The sequence below is a fragment of the Excalfactoria chinensis genome, chromosome 5, assembly GCF_039878825.1.
Source record: "Excalfactoria chinensis isolate bCotChi1 chromosome 5, bCotChi1.hap2, whole genome shotgun sequence".
Lineage (NCBI taxonomy): Eukaryota > Metazoa > Chordata > Aves > Galliformes > Phasianidae > Excalfactoria > Excalfactoria chinensis.
Genome location: NC_092829.1, coordinates 43,147,840 through 43,169,210, shown reverse-complemented (window position 1 = coordinate 43,169,210; position 21,371 = coordinate 43,147,840). Strand labels below are relative to the sequence as shown.

At 41.5% G+C, this 21,371-nt stretch overlaps 2 protein-coding genes across 4 annotated transcripts in view; one reads left to right on the top strand and one right to left on the bottom strand.

Moving 5' to 3' along the window:
- Window positions 1–1,388: 1,388 nt before the first annotated feature.
- The window catches only part of LOC140253069 (dystrotelin-like), a 40,836-nt gene continuing 20,853 nt past the window's right edge, over window positions 1,389–21,371 (bottom strand). For all 3 annotated transcript variants that reach the window (XM_072338425.1, XM_072338422.1, XM_072338424.1), the window contains 3 exons: window positions 19,531–20,014; window positions 18,818–18,962; window positions 1,389–3,846 (listed from right to left, as the gene is read on the bottom strand). In XM_072338425.1, coding sequence (XP_072194526.1) covers window positions 18,820–18,962; window positions 19,531–20,014 — 627 coding nt within the window. In that variant the 3' untranslated portion in view covers window positions 1,389–3,846; window positions 18,818–18,819. The remainder of the gene's footprint in view (window positions 3,847–18,817; window positions 18,963–19,530; window positions 20,015–21,371) is intronic.
- FAM237A (family with sequence similarity 237 member A) lies at window positions 10,012–16,561 on the top strand. Its single transcript, XM_072338426.1, has 3 exons — window positions 10,012–10,035; window positions 12,177–12,589; window positions 16,422–16,561. The coding sequence occupies exons 2-3, from the start codon at window positions 12,184–12,186 to the stop codon at window positions 16,559–16,561; spliced, it is 546 nt and encodes a 181-aa protein (XP_072194527.1). The 5' UTR covers window positions 10,012–10,035; window positions 12,177–12,183.

Genomic DNA, 21,371 nt, shown 5'->3' with positions numbered 1-21,371 from the left:
TCCCCCTCCGCGTTCCCGCCCTTTCCAGCTGCGGGCAGCCATGCCGGGGTCACCCGCAGGTCACCTGTGGGTCCCGGCCCCACTCGCGGCCGTTGCCGCCCGCCCCCTCATGGCAGAGCAACCCCACAGGTGCTCTCACTCACCGCCCCAGCACCTGGCAGAGCTGGCTGCGGGGAAATCAGTCCTTCACTTTCAGTGTTCCTTTTAGCAGTCAGTTATGCTTTAGGTGTTCCTTCCTGAGTTGAATGCAGCCGCAAACATGACTGAAACAAATATATATTTTAAAGGAATTCTTCTCCATCACAGCTCCCCCCTCTGCCCCCACAGCAAAAGCCCCTGAGCTCAGAGATCAGTATCTACTAAGGGAAAAGGGAACCCGACAGGTGAAGGATATTATTTGTTTGTTTTACAGAGCAGCTTGTATTTTTTACCTTCTTTACACATCCTGCTAGGAAATGCTCACCTCATCTCTGTGCTTAGCACTGCTTCTCTGCTCAATTCCTTTCATTCTCTCCTTGGCTACTTTCTTTCCCATTGTAGCAATGGTACAAAATAAGGCTATGGAGGAGACGCAATTACAGTTACAGAGTATATGCTGCTCCCACCAATGGGCTATGCCAAAATAGGACGTATCAGTAGCACAAATGACTGAGCTGTGAGGAAAAGTTTCCCTTCAGGTGATCTTTCACCTGACATTTTACCCAGTCCGATGGACTGCCCTGCAGAAAGGCACCCAAGACCTGAGGGAACAGGTTATGGTACAGATGGTGTATCACAACAGTGTCTAACCCATTTACACTGCATTGAATGAAGACAAATTGTCATGGGCCACATCTATTTTCTCCAAAAGTGATGCTTCCTTTTTATTTTCGTGGAAACTACAACAGGTAAAATGAGCACAGTAACTCTGATAGAGATAATTCTGAGCTACAAAACATTGTTTGTCAACATAGTCACCACCATTAGCTAAGCATTTTTGCCAGCTATGAATATGAGGTTTCATGCTGTGCACATCAAAATCTGCACCAGCACACATGACCCACAGTCACTATCACCACTGCTGAAGCTCACTACGCACTGCCTTCTCTGTGCTCACACCCACAAGTGTTCAGCAAACACCAATGATGGTCAGTGGGTGCCATTCCCCTTTGCTTCATACGCACTTTCTGGATGTCAGGTACCATTTTGTCAGTGTTCCTCTGCTGCCATCTGTCACACAGCAACAACACGTACTGTTACACTGGTCAAAGGTTTAACCTCTACTGCCATACCACCAAAATTCATTTCTGACGTCTTGAGCCAACATTCACTTTCTAACTCCCAGTGTACTACATGATGGGAAATGGGAATAACAACCACAAAATGACAACAAGGAATTAATCTGAAAGAGCACATGAGAAGAGCAATAATATAAGCACAGAGGTATTGTTCAGGATCTTCACTCAGTTTTAGATATGGTTTTGCCATTTGTCAGGAACTGAATAGTAAGATAGGCAAGGTAATAGAACCATCATCCCAGAAACCCAAGTGACAGCAGAACAGCCAGTTCATATTCGCTTAAGGATCATCAGGCTCAGACATCTCTAGGAGGGTTTAAGTTTTACTTACCCTTCTAATAGTTCCATTCTAGATTGGATTTGATAACAACTGATAGAACAAACTAACTGATATCTTTGATAGCAGATGATAACATCTGCTATCAAAATATATATTTTCTGCTGATTGTTACTTTAAAAAGTTTCAAAATATCTGAAGGTCAAGATTTTCTGAAGTACCCAAGCAACTTAAAAGCCTAAGTTCTTTTTAGGCACTTAGAAAAAATCTTAGCTTTCATGCAAAGAAAGAAAACATATATTACCACTCCTGAGAAAATGCATTCCAACACAATGAGAAACAGCTCCCATTTTAGAGGATATATCAGCACTCCTTGATTTCAGTTATCTGCTTAGCAGAGGATCACTCAAATTCTGGATGTGTTTCTAAGTGATTCTGAGACCTAAATATCTTCCTTGCATTGCTATGAATAATCATAAGGAACAGGTACAAACTCTGGAGCCAGTGTCAGGTGACACCCAGTACAGTCAATTTCATCCTTCAACCAGCATACAATTCTATCAAAACACAGAAAGAGAAGACCATCACTGTATGGAGGTTGTTTGTATTACTACGTGGTCCTCTGCTTAACATTCAAAATCACATTTGTCATGATGAATGCTACATGGTCCAACACATCTCAGTCTCACACATATGAGTAGTGGCAATCTCTGCATGACTTCAGCAAGCGGTGGTGTGCGTCACTGACGGGTACCCACAACATACCAGTTCTCAGCCCATTTACTAATTTGTAATGATGTGAATTTGTTGTTAAGGACTGCAACGCAGAGAAATCTTCTAAACTTCAGTACTAGCACTTCAACAGCAGTAAGCAGACATTGTGAAGCTGCCCTATGTCAGAATGAGCATAGACAGATTTTCTTCAAGCCAATAATGACTGATTACAAGTATAGGAGTCTGCTGAAGATTATTCAAACTTACGAAGACTTTATTATCAGAGGCACACAGAAACATGATGCAAAATACTGGATACATAGGTTCTATTGCAAAAACCAAAATGATCTCAATTCAGTCTCAGAAACTTTAGACATACCATGGAAGGAAGCTTTACACTTTACACCATTCATACATGTCACTATCTCACCTGATGCCTACATTCCCACAGACCACTAAAAAGAAGGTGGCCATGTCCCTTTGTCTCCCACACTTATAATACTTATAAACATTAATCACATCCCCTCTCAGTCTTCTCAAGGCTGAACAGACCCACTTATAGGGGAGGGGGTGCAGGCACTTTTATCATCCTCCATTGGACTGTTTCCAGGAGATCCCTGTCTTTTTTGCACCGGGGAGCCCAGATATGGATGCAGTACTCCAAGTGAGGCCTCACCAGGGCAGAGTAGAGGAGGAGGATCAACTCTTGACTGGCTGGCCATGCTCCTCTTAGTGCACCCCAGGATCCCATTGGCATTCTTGGCCACCAAGGCACACTGCTGGCTCATGGCCAGCCTTTCATGCACCAGGACCCCCAGAGAGAGCTATGCAGAGCTCCTCTCCAGCAGGTCATGCACCGACCTGCACTGACACTTGTGATTATTTCTTCCCAGGTTCAAGACTCTACTCTTGCTTCTGTTAAACTTCATCTGGTTTCTCACCGCCCAGCTCTCCAACCTGTCCAGGTCTTACTGAACAGTATCACAGCCATCAGGTGTGTTAGCCATTCCTCCCAGCTTTGTAAAATTGACATACTTGTGAGAGTGGACACTAACTCCTCATCAACGTCATCGATGAAGACATTGAACAAGACCACATCCATCACAGACCCCTGGGGGAGCACTGCTAGTCTCAGGTCTTCACCTGGACTCTGCACCATCGATCACCACCCTCTGAGCTCAGCCAGTTCTCAACCCACCTCTCTGTCCACTCATCTATCCGACACTTTCTCAGCTTTGTTATCAGAATGACGTGAGAGACAATATCAAAAGCTTTGCTGAAGTCAACATAGACAATACCCACTGCTCTCCTCTCATCTACCCAGCCAGAGATGCCATCATAGAAGGCTATCAGGTTGGTTGAGCCTGATTTCCCCTTGATGAATCCACGTTGATTATTCCTGATAATCTTCTCTTCCAATTGCTTGGAGATAGCATTCAGAACAAGCTGCACTGTCACTTTCCCAGGAACAGAGGAGAGACTGACTGTCCTGTAGTTTCCCAGATCCTCCTTCTTGCCCTTTCTGCAGTGACACTGGCTATCTGCCAGTCTTCAGGCACCTCTTCTGTTCTCCAAGACCTGTCAAAAATGACAGAGAGCAGTTCAGAAAATACCCATCATCTCCCTCAGCACACATGGACATACCTGCACCCATGACGGCCCCCTCCTCTCTCAGCACTCGAGGGAAACTCCAGATACCAGAGCTCCCCCACAGTCAACAGTGCTGTTGTTTTAGTGTTCATCATTTTAGTGAATTACGGAATGAAACTCAATCACTGTTTTTTGTTTGTTTTCTCCCGTTATTATCAGACCGACTCTGCTTTCCTCAAGCTCCAGACAGGAAAACAAAATAGTCCTTTGCCTTAGTTCTCCCAGAAATATATATACATGGCAGTATGCTTGGCATTTAGAACTACCACTTAATGGAGCCATTATCATCTACTTTTATTGCCTATCATCTGAGCATAAAAGAATCTGTCTATAAGCTGAATATTAGCACACAAACATTTTGGCTATAACTACACTGGGCACTCATTTCTTAAAACAGGAGTTAAGCCTTTTGCAAGACAAATCTAAAAGCAATAGTGCAGAGTCATGTATGCCTTTAATTTTACAAGATGATATAGTATAAATTGTTTAAAAAGAAATATATAATCAAGTCTTTCTTTTGCTATCACAGCAAGAAATACCAAAGAGCGATCTTAGGTCCCTCACTATCTAAAACCAACACTACAACAGCTGGTCATGTACAAAGCAGAAAATCCCTTTTATTCCAATTGCACTTATTACAGATGCCCACCCAAAAGAGGTAAATAATAATAATAATGTGAAATATCAGAAATAAGTAACTGAAAATGAAGTTCAATTGCTAGAAACCTTAGCAGTACTGAAGCTAGACCAAACACTACTGAAAGCTAAAAGTCACAGGATCAGATTTATCTCGATGCTACACATTATAATTCCATTCAGAGATCTATTGTTTAGAGCTCAGCAGGCAAAGCAGCACATGACCAGACGTCAGCAGACAAAGTGTGTGACACAGGAACATAATACCTCTAGGTAAGTACAAGGACCAGGATGAGAGCAGTTAAGACATTCACTTAACGTGCATTACTTCTGACCAACTTCACACTGCTAGAGGCAGCATAGTTCAGAATACTCAGGTGGGCAGAAGCTCAGTAATCACATGCCCATCTATTTAATCCTCATTAAAATTTTCTTTTAAAATAGCTTGCCATAAGAGGGGACACCTCTCATCTTTATCACTGGTAGCACTTTCTGAGCCAGCACAAGAATCACCCCATCAAATCTGGTTAACTCAAACCACGAAGCAGTTAAGTGGTTTTGTGTCTCTATTTCATAAGTGTAGCTGCACCCAGCACCCACGGTGCAGATGGGGATTTGTCCCAGTCTCCCAGCACTTCCCCGCCCCACCAACAGCTGAATGTGTGACACTTCAGCGTGAAGAGGCAGAAACCAGAGCAACATTCCTGGTCAAAGACCAGTTCTCGGGCTTCACAAGCATAACGCTGCAACACTTAAAAAGTTCTCCTAACTGTTCACATGTCATAGATGGACAGATTTCCTGAGCCATCAGACCAACATTTATAAACTCTTGCTTTGCTTTTGGAACCAAGAAGCAGGAAGTTTTCACCTGCGGTGTCTGTGCCTGTCTATTGCTTGAAGTCCTGCACAGAAGTTCCCAAACACAGTAGAGAGGAACACAGCTTATTAGAGCTCTGCTTTCAAGTTAGGACCAAGGCAGAGTGCACAGCCCGAGCCTTGCTTTGCCAGCTGGCAGCATTTTGCCCACACACATTAGATCTGAGGTATAAATTTGAAAATTCACTGTGAAGCTAAATAGGCTCTAACCATAACAATTCAGAACAGCTTTCCATCCATTTGGTCTTTGGACTGTCAAGGTTGGCTTTTTAAATACCTACCATCCACCCAGTCTTAAAAAAAAAAGACGATCCATTTCACATCAGGATTCACAGAACACCGAAACATAGTTCTCATTATTACATGAAAGCTTTACTATTCCCAGGGAGGAGCATTCAGCATTTCAGAAAGGCAAACTGACCAACTGCCAGAGCCCAATGCAAGTGACAGCACTGAGATACCTCACAGAGCTGCAGCACAGCCAAACAATACCTGCACAGAGGTGATGGGACCAGTGCTGAATGGTGCCTTTTGCTGCTGAGGCAAAAGGGGAGAACAGACTGTGCTGACAAACGCCCCTGCTTTGCATTGGTGTGTGTGCCAAGCGGTAGGGCAGCAGCATCAGGGACACAGAGTTCCCACCATCTATAGCACTTAAGGCTGGCAAAGTCTGAACATTCGTCCTTAGTGCAGTCATGTACAGAGTGCTTCCACTCTTCAGCTTAAGCAAACAGAGATCTGTTTATCTTCCTAGCAAGAACCTTTTTCTGAAACATTGTTTATAGCGGTGGTTTGCTCCAAACCATAGCAGCAACTACGTAATTAAAGAATGACTGTACAGGACTTGCTGTAGCAATGCTTGCAGTAGTATTAAGTAGTACAGATCAGCGCTTTGAAAGGAGAAAGCTCAAGTCAGTTATAAACAAGCACCACAGTCTAAACCTCAGTACTGCTCTCATACATTTATGTAGGCATTTGACATATTCTGGCCATCTGTTTCATCCCCAGACCTATGCCCTCGTTGTACTATGCTTGGAGCAGGGCATGCTGACAAAGAAGTCAGATGAATGCAGACAAAGTACACAAGCAAGCCTGTTTGTTCTCAAGTCATTCATTTCTCCCTTATTTCCTTTCAGGTACATCCGAACCCTACGTTGCTATTGCAAAACTTGTTCCATTATGAAGTTACCATTAACAATAACATAGTTTACAGACAATATGTGCTTCACTGGGATTTCTGTGTAGTGAAAAAGCAGTTCCAAGAAACTGGAACTATTATAGTACCCTCCATCATTCACTAAAAGTTCAGGAAATTACAGACTTTTTAATAGTCCTTTGTTTAACGATGAGGCTTTGAACTCTAGACTCAAAAAACCACATTATTCAGAGAAAAAAAGAAACAATACCCTTCCATAGCAGAATTCTGTCTGCATGCTGTTGGAACAGAATGCTGGACAGGTAGACAAAAGATTCATATTTTGCATCAGTTTTCCTTCCTTTGACTTGGCTAGATATTCTCCAATGGTGAGTAGTAATAATAATTAAACAAAACAGAAGATCTCTGGGACAGGAGACATCTTACTCAGACATGACCTTCAGCATCTAGACCAGGGAGCTCTGATTTATTCAGAGATAGCTGTCCAATGTGGTTCTGACAGGCCTGCATCCACGCATCCAAAGTAATTCTTCATAGGGTACGCTGCACCTTAGACATGCTTAATGAAAGATAGAACAGGAGAGGAAATACCTTGTTAAATCAGAGTAGCCCCTCCAATTGCTCAAGAGCTGATTTAAAGATATACTTGCTAGACAGAATTTCCTCTGAGACTAGGTTTCAAAGGGTACACTTGTGAATGAAAAACAAGGGTTTCAAAGGCCTTCTTGGGGGGAACAGAGACTATTGGGTAACAGTAACAATAATAAAATCATTTAATTAAATCAGCACTCTATCTGCCTCTATCACACTGCTCCTTGAGAATGTTTCTGTTTTGATCAGAGAATGTACTACTTCACTTGGAAAGTTACTGGGGAATATCCTTGCCAGTAACTTACATCTGACAGTGTACGTGTATTTCTAACCAGATGTTGCATGGAAACAGCCATCTTCCTCGGACAGCAGCAGTAGCAATATGGGTAAGGCATTTCTGGGTTAGGGTGATGCAAGTACTTTATGACTGCCAAAGAACCCTAGGCTAGAACTGGCAGCAAAACACATAATAAAGCAGATTATTTGTGGGTTACAGCAGGCAACAAAGGAAAGCTGAGGACCCCACCAGTTCATCCACACTGGAGGGCTTGCAGGGAGCAAATTCAAGAAGGGAGACACAATGTATGTAGTTGTTTATGCCCTTACTCCATTCTAAACAGAGATATCCACGAGATGCCATTCAACTATTCTTACTTCCTACTCCTATAGTCTGATAATTTTAGCTTATATTTTATTTTGGCACTTTTCCTGGTAGAAAACAAAAACAAAACATGATTTCTGTAGTGTTAAAGGATCTGAAATATCTCTCTCAGCTGTGCATTTAAGAAGCAGCTTTTATTGATTAAAGTCACCTTTTGCAAATGACTCTGGATATGACCTACAGACTATCTGAATTAAATTTATTCATAAGATATGGAGATCCACAAAAGACATGAACATTGGCTGTCAGGAGAATACATTCTGCAGTACAGGGAAATAAAGATTATTCATAGCCTAAAAAGGGCACAGAAAGCTTTACTGAGAGCTCATAGAATGGTCTGCCATCTAATTCAGTTCTACATTTCTTCCCCACTAGAAGGTTGAGGTGATGAATCCAATTAACAAAAGCATCTTTCCCAGAAATACAATGTGAGTGCTCTGGTTCAGAGGGAACAGAGCACAGTAGGCTCAGGAAGTACCTGCGGAGCCAAGTATTTTATCTGTAGCAGTATTTCCCCTGAGAAGTGACTCTCATTTCCCTGAGAACACCTAGTTCAGCACCCTTGAGTCTACCTGAAAGACTCTGAATGGAAGGAAACCAATGTTGTCCTTGATCCAAAACTAGATAAAGTGCTCCCCAGAAGGGAACTCAATTAAATAAACTCATTTCTGAACAATGAATCCAGAAAGGCTTCAGCTTGGAAGAAACATATCAACTCTCAAGAAACAATCTGCGTTTTCTTTTACTGTTTGTAGCCTTTTGCTTTACACTCCACAGCAAAGAGTGCAGCCCTTCAGAGTATTTCACCACAGATGTAGCAACAGCAAGTAAAAAACATTTCTACAGCATCTCAGTCCGATGCTAGTCTGTCCTCCTGTGCCCAGGCCAACAATAAACACAAGCAGCATCAGAACCCTTCCTACATTGGGGCTGCCTACAAGCTGCATCACAAAACCCATGTCTTACAGCAGGGCTTTCTATTCTCTCTTGACTGGCTCAACCCTCACACACAAAGGCAATGAGAAACCATACTTGTTACTCAATTATTCCACTTGCTAAGAGGGCTCCAGATAGTACCTTCCCCCCCCCCCCCCATACCTACCCATAACTCATCAAATTATGAAGAAGGGTAAGGGTAAGGAAAATCCACATTGGATGTGGCTCTGGGCAGCCTGGTCCAATGGCTGGTGATGCTGCACATAGCAGGAGGGTTGAAACTAGATGATCGCTATGGTCCTTTTCAACCCGGGCCATTCTAGGATTCTGTGTCTCAAAGGCAGGGTATTGCACTCTTCACTTTCTCTTGAGGTCTCTGGTAGCATTTGGTGCTGCCCATTCCCTCATTCCCAACTCCACACTTCTTGAAAAAATAAATGGAACATCTGCAAATTAGCCAAAGTCCTACAACATGGTTAACTATTGGCTCAGGTCAGGTGTTTTTCTCACTACTCAGAAGTACCAGAAGAATAACTGTTTATTCTTATGAAGACACTGTAAAATTGTGAATTAGGAAAAGAACGTTCTTCTCTGTTCATGTGATCTAAATTCACAGAAAGACGCAAATTATAAACATACAGATAAATAACAGAAAAAACAAAAAAAAAAACAAAAAAACTCCCACTGTTTTAGGCCAACTTCTCAGCTCAGAGCAGGACCTGCTGCTGTACAGTTGAAACCTAGGCAGCATATACCACTAGCTCTGCCCCAGAATCCTTCCCCAGAGAGAAGGGTGGAGGGCAGGAAGGGGACAACTCCGACAGCCACACACAGCAAGGAAGATGACTTACTGGCTGAGCCTGATCCAGAAAACTGGAGCTCCAGCATGGGGACCTCCTTCTTTCTCTCAGTATATCACTGCTGGGACAGGGGACAAGGAGAGTGCTGCCGTTTGGGCAAGTAACGGCTCAGGGGCCGTTCTTCACTGACAGCCCCTTCCGGCGGGGCAGACGAGCGAAGCACAGCTTACAGGGGGTCCAGCTCCGCTAAGGGAAGCGGCTCGTTTTCTCGTGGGGGGACGGGGAAGAGGGAATTAGCGCCGAGTGTCCAGGAACGGCGGCTAGGGCTCTGGGGGTGGGGGCTTTTCCTCGAGTCCTGACGTAGAAAGTAAGCCGGGATGCCCGCCCCGGCTTCTTAAGGAGCGCGGCGGCGGGCGCGGAAAGCGCCCTGCCCGGCCCTCCCTGCACGCCGGAGCGCCGAGGTAAGGGCTGCGGGCGGCGGCGGGCGCGGGGCGGTCGGGCAGGGCTGGGGCGGGGGGAACCCGCGGGCGGTCCCCTCGGACTCGGACTCTGCTCCCCGTTACCGTCTGCGGCGTCTTTAAGCTCCGGTATCGGGTGAAAGGTCCTAACTGGGAGCTCCAACCAAGGGGAACGGTGATAACCAACGAGCTAATTAATTTTTTTCCCCCCTTTATCGTACGGCACTGTTCGTTATGTGAGGCAGGATGGGGGGGGGGGGGGGGGTCAGTTAGAGAGGAAGGGGAAAAAAAAAAAAAAAAAAGTCGCAAGGTGTAAACAGAGCACAGACACGAAAAATTTATGGACAGACTGATCCTAAAAGTTGGAATGCAGAACTCACCATGAGCATAGGTAAAGCGCTAATGAAAACGCTATTTCCTGAGAACGTCTCCAGCTCCTGGCTGCTGAAACAAATCCCGAGGCTTACAGAAGGCTACTAGAAGGCTAGCTGACAAATGCTCCTCATGTTCAGCCATCACGCAAGGGGCAGCAGGGCTGGGTACCGGACCTACTCAGTGCTGCCCACACCACACCTCGAACAGCACAGCCTACCAGCTCCCTGCCTACAGCAGCCCCTTTTGGTTTCTTTTGCTTTGTTGTTGTTTGGTGTTTATTTATTTATTTTTCCTCTGATGAGCCCAGAGTCTCGTCTTGCCCAGCTTTGTAACTTAGAAAGTTTCCAAAAAGGGTCTGGGGGGAGGAAAAGGCAAAGCAGCCAATGATACAACCCCTGTCCAAATGACAGCTAATCAATTTTAGTATAACTCCTTAGTCTGAAATATTTGCTTAGGTTTCCTTTAGTTATTCTTAAGCTAGGTTTCTTTCAAGTTTTTGTTAAAAATAATATTACTGAGCTAAGTTAATTAAGTTAAAAAGTCAAGGTAAGCAGATATATGTATATTACATGGTACACATGCACAGATGCCTACTGGAAATTAGAAGGCCATTGGAAGGGCTCTGATGCACATACTAGGAGGAATAAAGTAGTGACTTGCAGCATGTACTCAGATTTGCCTCTCAGAAAGCAATCCAAACCTGCTTTGAGCAGTAGGGTACAGGAGAATTATGCTTCTGGAGATCCTGGTAGCTGCACAAGGTCAGTCCTGTTACTAACGACTGTCCAAACAGCATGAGAAATGTGTTCTATCCCTCTTTATTAAATGCAAGTTTAAGATCTAAGGCTGTCAAGTCACCATTCCCCATGTGTTCCTAAATCAAACTGGATATAGATGTCACTCTCCAACTGCTTACTGTCAAATAGTTCCCAGAACCTGACCATGGAACCAGGCAGGGTGCTAAAAAAGAACATCACTGTCAGGACTGAAATCACAGAAGAGCCCTTTAGACCTGCAATACTATATGCTCAAGTAAAGCAGTCTTGTACACAGGCTGCAGTCAGGCTGCTTTCACACACTCAATCCCTCCGTGTGCACACATCCTCTCTTTGACATCTTTTTTTCCACAGAGAAGAAAGATACTGCTTTTGTTTTTGATGAGCACTCATGGAAGAATCACAGAACCACAGAATGACCTGGGTTGGAAGGGACCTCAAGGATCATGAAGTTCCAACCCCCCTGCCTGGCAGGGACACCAAACTTCCAGATTTACTAGATCAGGTTGCCCAGAGCCCCATCCAACCTGGCCTTGAACACCTCCTAGGACGGGGCATCCACAACCTCCCTGGGCAGCCTGTTCCAGGACCTCACCACTCTCCTAGTAAAGAACTTATCCCTAACATCCAACCTAAATCTTCCCTCTTTCAACTTAAATTCATTTCCCCTTGTCCTGCTATTATCAGCCCTTTCGAAGAGTTTACTCCCCTCCTGGATAAGGGTTAAGGGTCTGCAAATACGCCAAAAGCTTTCAATACAAAGAACTTGGAGATAAATGAGTTTATCACAGGGATGCGAGAATAACTGTGACAGTTTTAACACATGCTTCTGCAGCACAGTATAATGCAACTCCACTGCATTGATATGATAAAGCATATCGAGATTTTTAAAGAACAGATAAACTACTGTCAACATCTAGTGCATAGTACAGCGCTTTGTTCCCGAATCTAATGGCGATAAGTTTAAGTTATATTGCTTTTGCTGTGTTTCAGTGACACAATGGATTTTGGTAACAGGGGGAGGATCCACTGCAACATGAGGCTCACCTACTCTCTGCTAGTCATGGGAATGTTCTGCCTGACACCTTCCCTCTGCCATAGCCAGATTGATCCACTGGCTCTTGGGCGAGCAGACCCTCAATGCTGGGAATCCTCCTCAGCTGTCTTACTGGAGATGAGGAAGCCTCACATTTCTGACTCTGTCAGTGGCTTTTGGGACTTCATGATCTTCCTGAAATCATCAGAAAACTTGAAACATGGGGCTCTGTTCTGGGACCTGGCTCAGCTATTCTGGGATATCTATGTGGACTGTGTGCTCTCAAGAACCCACGGCCTAGGAAGAAGACAGCTTGCAGAAGCTCAGAGGACCACTACTCTACCTTCTCAGTTCACAGGGAGAAACCAAGGTTACTTCTCCTTTAATATATCTCACAGACAGTAAACAGCCTAGAAAAGGAAGAAAATGCAGGCTTATATTGCTGTGTGGTAATAGCACACAGACAGTTAACAATGCTGCACAACTCACCCACCAATCCGACATAAAACTACACCTAAACTTAAGTGATCACAGTAAAAACTTGATTTCCTAATAATGTAGACTTAAAAGCTGTCGTGAGAGTTCCATTTTATGAGTGTTGGGCAGAAAAGGCAGAAGGGGTAGAAAATAAAACATTGGAGGAGTCAAAGACAGCAGCTCAGCCACTGAACAAAGATATTCTTCAACACCAGCAATGTAGTCAGTGTTGTGTCACAGAGAGGCTAGTTACAAGTTCCTCATTCTGAGAAGTATGCTAGTCCAGGGACAGTCATACTGGTGCTGCTCGGGAGAGCAGCAGAGTAAGGATATGTTTAATTGCCATTTAGTAGTCAACCACTACATGTTCATATTTCTAGGTAACTTGGACCAACATGTAATGGAAACAAACCTAGCATTCAAGTGCAAGAAAGCTTTCAAACACAGCTATAGTTTCAGGAAGAACAGGATCTATGACACTGAAGTGCTGCAATTCCTTATCTCTAGGTTCCCTAGCTGAGAGCAGAATCCACAGACTTAAAGTAAGACTCGCCATAGGCAGTAAGGCAAAAGCTGATACTTCACAGTAGGATCCACAAAAGGTAGCACATCACTTAGCTTCCCTGTTCCCAGTGGCAAAATATAGCATAGCTTTTCCTAAATCACATTTCTCTACAAGGTTTCAATACTAATCCTGCTACCAGTAGGTGCACCCTTCTCTGGAGAACATCATTTTTCAGAAAGGGACAGTGCTATGCTTTGAAAGGATTCAGATCCCTATCACCACTTCCTACAGCAACACTTAAATTATTAGGTTTTTGGGGTCAATGTCCACAAAATAACAAAGAACCACTCTGGGCAGTCATCTATTAGGGTGTTTCTGAAGAAAGGACATGAAATTAGCGTTTTTCTGTCCCAGTGATGCTATATGAGCAGTCCAGCTCTTACCCACAGATTTTAAGTATTTATGTGTGTGTGTATTGGAACATCGGAGTCAATAAGAAGGATCAAGAGGTCTTTACACCCATTACCTACAAAGAGTATCCTAGCCATTAAGGTAGGAGATGGGAGCTGTATTTGAATCAGTCCCCTCAGACAGAAGAGGAACTCATGCAGTGACAGTTTCTAAACTGAATCAAACAAATGTTATCTCAAAAAGGAAACAAACTGCTGTCCTGATAAGGCTAATGCACTTCTGGGTGCAAGTAGCACGTAGCTTTAGTACTGCTGCTTCACGTGTCTATTAAAAGCTGAGAAAACCATCAAGCTAAAGCAGCTGATGAATTTTGTCTTTTTTTCCCCAGGATTACAGCTTTGAATTTTTTTGCCTAAGTTCCCTGAGCTTTTTCTTTGCAACTGGCTTTTCATATCACATTTTGCTTTTCCTAAATAAACAACTAGTCTTGGAGACTAGCAGTCAAGATTAAGAGTAACAGCATGGTGTCTTTTGCAGTATGATTTTTTGTTTTGTGATTAATACCAACTTTTGTTTACTCTTATACAGAGGGATCTTAAGATACTACTAAATATTCACGCTTTAAGAGAAACGCAAACTCCTCCCTCCCCTCTTACCTCCCATTCTTTGACATTTTTGTTTTTGTAAATCACAACCAGCTGGTCTAGTTTCACTGCACAATTGATTATCATCAGTTGAAAGCAGGCAGCTTCTAGAAGTGTCAGACTAGATTTTATGTCTTCAAGGAGCTATCGAATCTCTCATTCAAGTCTCCAAGTTTCTTAACAAAACAAGCTGTTTTAATCTCTGTTGCCCCTGACCCTACCAGCTTGCTTAGTGAAACCAGAAATCAATTGTTAATAATTGCAGAGACAGATCACACCCTAGAAAGTGATGTTTTCCAGTGCTGTTCCTTCTACAACTGCTGATAACATCTTTATTTGGATTTTTTTCATCTTATTCCTCTTAAGCATTCATAACAACTGCATTTTATTTTTATTTTTTTTTTGACCAGCAGACTGTCATAAACCAGGAATAATCTGTACTTTACATACACTGTAGTTCTTCAAGCATACTGAACTAGAAAAAAACAAGATAGATCTGGACATGGCACAGAAATGCTGGTGTTAAAGTACTATTACTGTCATCATGCCAGATTTCTGAACTAGAAGATAAATCCCATAAGATCATTGTGAAGATTGAGTAATACAGAACCAGAAAACGACTTGGGCCAAAAGGGACCTTAAAGATTATCACAGCTTTCAATAGCAGGGAGTAGCAGGAACTAAACTTGTCTAAGACAAACAGAAAAACCTGCAAAGCTGAAGGAACTAGGAAAGTCTTTAGTAAAGCTTGCAAGTAGCAATGAACAGAACTATTCTGACACACCTAAGAAGCACCTCCATAGTTCTTCAAGCACTGCCTTTTGGGAAACAAGTCTGTCTGACTGTGTACCAAGACACTGGTAGAAGTAGCTCAGTTTCAGGCTTAAACACCATTCTGTGAACCAGCTCAGCTAAACTCCTGATAGTAGTTACCAATAGGCCTAGAAATACTCTAAACTCAATATACAATCTACAAAAAAAAACAAAAACAAAAATCAGAAGAGCAGTATTTGAATTATCTGACGAACTACCCCCATTTTCTGAAACCCTACTAAACCTGAAGAAAACTAACTGTATAAAAACTCCCTGAGCAGTCTACAGAGAAGCATCAGCCACCTCTAAATTAACTAAAGGATTTTCCATGCTTATCTGACCAAGGTATCTTTAATCAACCATTCTCTTCCTTTCCCAAGATTCAAACTACTAAAAAAAAAAACAGATTTCAAAAAGTCACTTAATGCATTACAACAGAGTAACTAGATACATCATAGTTACAACAGCTTTCAATGAGCCAAAATAAAACTTTAAAAAAAACAAAAACAAACAAAAAAAAACCAAACCAAGGAAAATAAAGCTTTTGTACTTACAGTAAATCTCCATGAAGAACTGCTGTATAATATCCTCCTCAAGAAAACATGCAGCACAACACCAGCATAAATAATCAAAGATTATAAATTCAAGAAAACTCTGCTTCTCTCCTCCACACCCAACAGTTTCTCCACTACCTCATCACTCAAAATAACCATGGCTATATGCACTTCTCTCACAGGTGAAAGTAACTAGGCTCAGATGAGCTCTTGCACATAGCCCAGCAGCCAGGGACAAATGCAAGCTGTCCTAGTTCTGCTAGGGTTTAAAGGAGAACAGAGAGGTAAAGACTGCTGTATTAAATATTTGAGGTCTGGTAAGTAAACATATACTGTGTTGATCAGTTAATTTTGTCAGAAGACTATTATCTCTAAAATTAATACAGTCACTCTGTTTTTGGAGATTATTCCTAAGAAAATATTCCATAATTCCTCAAGGAAATAATAAACTTGGTACTAAATAGCAAGAGTGATCTCATTATGCAGAAAGGCTAGCAACAACCCAACGAGTTTGTAAGATTGTGTGGAGTCCAACGCTCTAACTCTGCTAATTACAATGAAAAAGTTCCATAGGAAGGCTAAAAAGGAGAGGTTTGTCAATGAAAGGCAGCTTACAGATGGAGAGATAACTATCACCAAAATGAGGGGTCTGGGGCCAGAACACATAGTTAATATTGAGAATATTGGGATGGTAACAGCTAAAGATAGAGGAAACACAGATGTGGGAAACTGAGCACTCAGTAGCTCTTTGTCATTTTGAAATGAATTACTTATGTGTATTTTAATATCACTTTTCAGGGATGTTCACTCATATTCAGAAGTCACCAGTTCTGAGGAAGAAAGACTTGTTTGAAGATTTAATAAAAAGCCACAAGCATAAAAGCAGATCTACATTACTTGGAGGAATCATTGGAGAGCTAAGGGAAAAGAGGAAATGACATATTTAATCCAAGATCACAATTTGTATTTATTTTTGTTTAACTGTTCCTCTTTTCTTTTTGCATTTTAAGTCTCACTGATGTTAATTTACAGGTGGACAAATGCCTATAACTAGTACTGTATCTGATTTAACTGCTGGGTTGTTGTTTTGTTTTTGTGTTGTTTTTTTTTTTCTCAAGTGCCTATGAATTTAGTCTCCCTAATAAACTGCATGGTTTATAAGCAGTTGCCTGCTTCAATCTGTATGTATATCAGGCTTTATGTAAAGCATGTGCCCTACTCAAACTATTTTCTTTTGAGTGCCAAAGCAGGAAAACAATAATCCTCTAATAAAACATAGACAAATGAAACAGGAAGTTGCCCAAAACATCCACAATTGCTGCTACTGTACACATAGCTACACACACATACCAAGCAACCACTGCCGAAAGATATCACCCTATTAAAAATATTTTCCCAAGACCTTGAAGTTTAATGAAAGATATTGACAGGTCTCACCAGCTCCTCTGTTTGCTTTCATAGGACATTTTTATGGTATTTCCTTAGATTTCCAGTTATACAAGTGCTTTCTAAAATGTAACACATTCTTACAAAGTATTTCAACAAAGAATTTCTCATGCATGACTTAAAACTGCTTCTTTCTTTTAGTTTGCAAGCTGTTTGTAACCAAGTCAGTTTCCTCTGTTATTACTCTCACAGGCAATTTGATATTATTATTATCTATTATATCGTTGATTTTTATATCAGTGATATACTGGATGTATGCAAATAGAAAACTCAGCTTTCCAAGGTAAGTCCATTTAGTTGCTCAAAGCTTCTTTCCTTAAGCATATGGCAATATTTGTTCTTTTCTTCACAAAATATCTAAATCAAAACTCATTTGCAGAAGCGTTTTGGGTGTTCAGCAACTTGCAGAAGTAAGTTCAAGTAGAAAAATGTGTAAATGAAATCTTGAAATGGCTACTAAACCTGAAGAAAACAAATGTTATTCCTTGTCTCATTGGATGGGATCCTGATTTACAAAAGCAGACAGCAAACCTCAAGAAGAGTCCCAAATTCAGTGGGATAAAATAAGTGCTTAAAGTTGAGCGTTCAACTAATCATGTAAATGTGCAACTGAGAAGTGATGTAGTAGTAATCTAGACTAAACCACAAATGGGCCAAAGCAGTATTTCTTTTGTCTAGTATATTCCTTACTCTTCAAATCCCAGACTACTTGTTGCTTAGGCTTAATAAATCCTTTGTAGTTTATGTCTACAAGTTCAATCTACTACCATTAGCCAATCATCTGCTTCCAAACTTCCATGCAGTACCTGCATGTTTACTTACGTAGGCAGCTGTACTCCTATATGTGTGCCTCCTATATTGTGTGCCTCTGGTGGCGCAGCGGTAGAATTCCCGTTTGCAACACCAGGGGGCTCGGGTTCGAATCCCCCCCTGTGGAGCAGGGGGTAGAAGTGCTGCTCTGCTACACAGAGGGCTCGAATCCCGGGAGTTGGACTCGATGATCTCTAAGGTCCCTTCCAACTCGCACAATACTATGATGATGATGTGTATGTACAGGCTTTATAAGTATTTTTAACACTTTGAGAGGTTTAGATCTATACAGTGGTAGCAATCAATTAAAAATGACTTCTCACACATTTTAGAATTTTAGGTAACAATACATTCTTATTAACCATTCTGCATTAGGCATTATATTCTTATTAATTGTTCTATACTAATATAAATACATATATATCAATCCATAATGGAACGGCTCATCTAGAGCAACCAAATTCCTTTAAATGTTCAAAACTGTTTTTTTTCCTTTAAATATGTATTTCTCAGATTGGAATGATGTGACTATTGAGTCCTGAGATGTCTGACAGTTAAGAATTCATTCCTTCCAGTAGAACTAAGATAAAGAGACTTGATAGACAGCATATCACTGAAACCACCTGCCTCAAGCCATTTTTATTGAGAAAATAAAAAAATGTTTCTGAAACATAATTTGTTATCAGTTATATGGCAATGAAATGAGTGTACAGGACAGGACAGTTGTGAAAGCCAGAGCAGCATTAGTGATGTTATTTTAATCAATTGCCCCTGTATCTACTGCACAGGGGTTAGAAACTACTAATGGAAAAGAAATATTATTCTCTAATATTATTTATGGTTCCTGATGAAGTTGTTAAATGCAGAAATCCGTTAGGCTCAGTTACTACAGTACAATATCTGAGATACTTTAAAGAGTGTGACATGGCTTTAATTACCTTCAATAGTTCAGTGGAGCTGCGAGGTGAACACCATTTTCTATCACTTCCAAGCTGGAAGTTATCTGGCTGATGAGATCAGAGAAGGATCTGCAAACATGTTCAGCTGTAGAGAAGAAATGCTGCTTCAAAGCTGACTGTTGATCTGAAAAGAAGAGCAGGTTTTAGGTCTTTCAGAAAACTGGGTTGCTGCCACAGCTCTAAAATATTCTTCAAAAATCTCTAATAATAGACAATTCCGTACAAGCAGCAGCTTTTTCTGTCACTTTCCTCATTACATCCTCATTATCATCATGAGTGTTGAACAAAGTTTTGCTGTAGTATAACTGCTGATTACAAATGCATTTTGTACTGCTGAAAGTTTGCTTGGGACTAGAGGAAGAGTTACAGTGTCAGAGCGTTAGCTGACAACAGAAGAAACCTCTGGTGCCCTCATCAATGTGAGTTTGCTCCTCAGTTGACTGCTGAGACTGACTTCCTCTTACATGCCGTTTTAAAATTACTCAAATATTAGGGGCTATAGTCTACCTTAAAGGAGTAAGTTCTGCATCTTACAGTATACCTATAGTGCACCTTACAGCAATGCAGTACTTTTATAATGGCAAGGGCAAGATTCCAAATTTCCTCTGAGAGTTAAATGACTATGAGTGAATTATAAAGCAAACTGGATGAAAGTGAGAAGACAGCATCTAGATAACAGAGAGAACTCGTACCTGGTTGGGCTTGATGAGACAATGCATCCATCAATTTCATCACTAGCTGCTGCAGTTCCACTTCATCACAGAATTCTTTCTTATCAGATGGTATCTGTACTGCAGCAGAAGTAAGAGCTGTATTCCTTATGATGCCACTGTCATCGTTTTCTATCAATTCAGGTAGATATGTTGGATTATCTTCTATTTTTTTAAACTGTCCCATACAAACTCTGTCACTCTGCAAGGTCTCTGACTTCACCAGGTCTTCTGAGAACATGAAGTCCACTGTAACAGGAGCCTCAGGAGACTCTAAAACCTGTATTCTATTTGCAGAGTTGAGGTGATTCAAAGCTTTCCAATCTGAACTTGTTCTGGAAATGGGCTTTATTTGAACAGGATTTAATCCACCCGGCATTTTGCTTTCCTGAAGAACATGCTGATCTCTTGGCATCATATTCTGGCACAGTGAAAATGAAGGATGTGCTGTTGACTGTAACACTGTCTACAGTAAACAAAACATAGAAAATATATCATGAAAATAACTGATATTTGTGTGCATTGGTAATACTAAAATAGGTGGGAAAAGTCATTTGGAGTCAGAATAATATATATATATTCTATTTCTGGTGTACTTTAACCAACAACTTTTACATATAAAGTGTTTGCTTGCAGTGAAATAAAACTTTGAGTTTGGATAAATCTATGTGGCCATTTTTTCACCACAATGCCAATCTGAGTACTCTAATGCTTTAATGCCATTGAAAATTGAATAGTGCTCCAAGACTAACTATGCAGGGAAAGTCAATCTAAAAGAACTAAACTAAGAGAAAAGACATATATGCAAATGAAGCACATATCAAACACCTCACAACTGCTGACATACACAATTACAAAACCAGGCTAGCTTTGGTGCCACAATTCTATTTGGAATTTTCTATACTGTATCAGGATGGCAAACACCATTGTTGCATGATCACTGAACTACTGGGCACCTAACTGCATGTATGCAGCCAATCCTGCCTGTTGTGGACAGGACGGTGTCACAGCATGCACACAAAATGGTGACATGCAAGGTCCTGCTGGACTCTATGTGCACGTGCCATAAAAACGTGCACTGCAGATGTGTCTTGTATCCTATATGTTAGACCTGAAAACCACTCTAATAAGTTGCATGACAAAAAATACTGCAAAAAGCTGTAGTGTCAAAAATGTATGAGTTCCCTGTAACATGGAATCTTTTTAGAACCTCAGAGATAGTTCAAATGAACAAAAGTTAATATAACTGAAAATAAAAATAAAAATAAAAAAATCTAGGACGTCTGCATTACATCCCAGTACAAGACAACAATTAGGAATGATAGAGCAGAATTTTATTTATTCTGTGTCTATATAGAATTCCTCTCTAAGTGAACAACTGCTATGAAATATTTAATACTTCTGCTAGGAATCATTTTCCCACTCTTATTGGAATTCTTTCTCTTCATCTTAATTGCAATATGTATGGGAAACTGATCATCACAGCCTGAACCTCTGATTAATCAGCTGAGGCAAGTGTCAGGTCATCTGTGGGAGCACAGGTGAGGGTAATTCAGCTGTGCTCCCAGAAGGGTTGGAGCTTGACTCCACCTCTCCTAGACTTCATTTAAGGGCTGACCACCACTAAGGCAGCATCTCTTTGAGACTGTTCCTCTGTGGTGGTTGGATAGCCAGCCTCAGCATTTTCCAGCCAGACTGAAGGCATCTGTATGGGTGAGTTATTCCTATAGATAATTGCTTGGGTATCTATCACTATCCTTCTTGTAGAAGGTACTGTATATCAAGAAAGTATTCTTGATTGTATTGTATACTATCTTGTATTA

Excerpts from the sequence above, each read along its gene's own strand:
- FAM237A (XM_072338426.1), top strand. The coding sequence starts at position 12,184 with ATGGATTTTGGTAACAGGGGGAGGATCCACTGCAACATGAGGCTCACC. Across the intron at positions 12,590-16,421 it reads GTTCACAGGGAGAAACCAAG|GGATGTTCACTCATATTCAG; the intron begins GTTACTTCTCCT and ends ATCACTTTTCAG.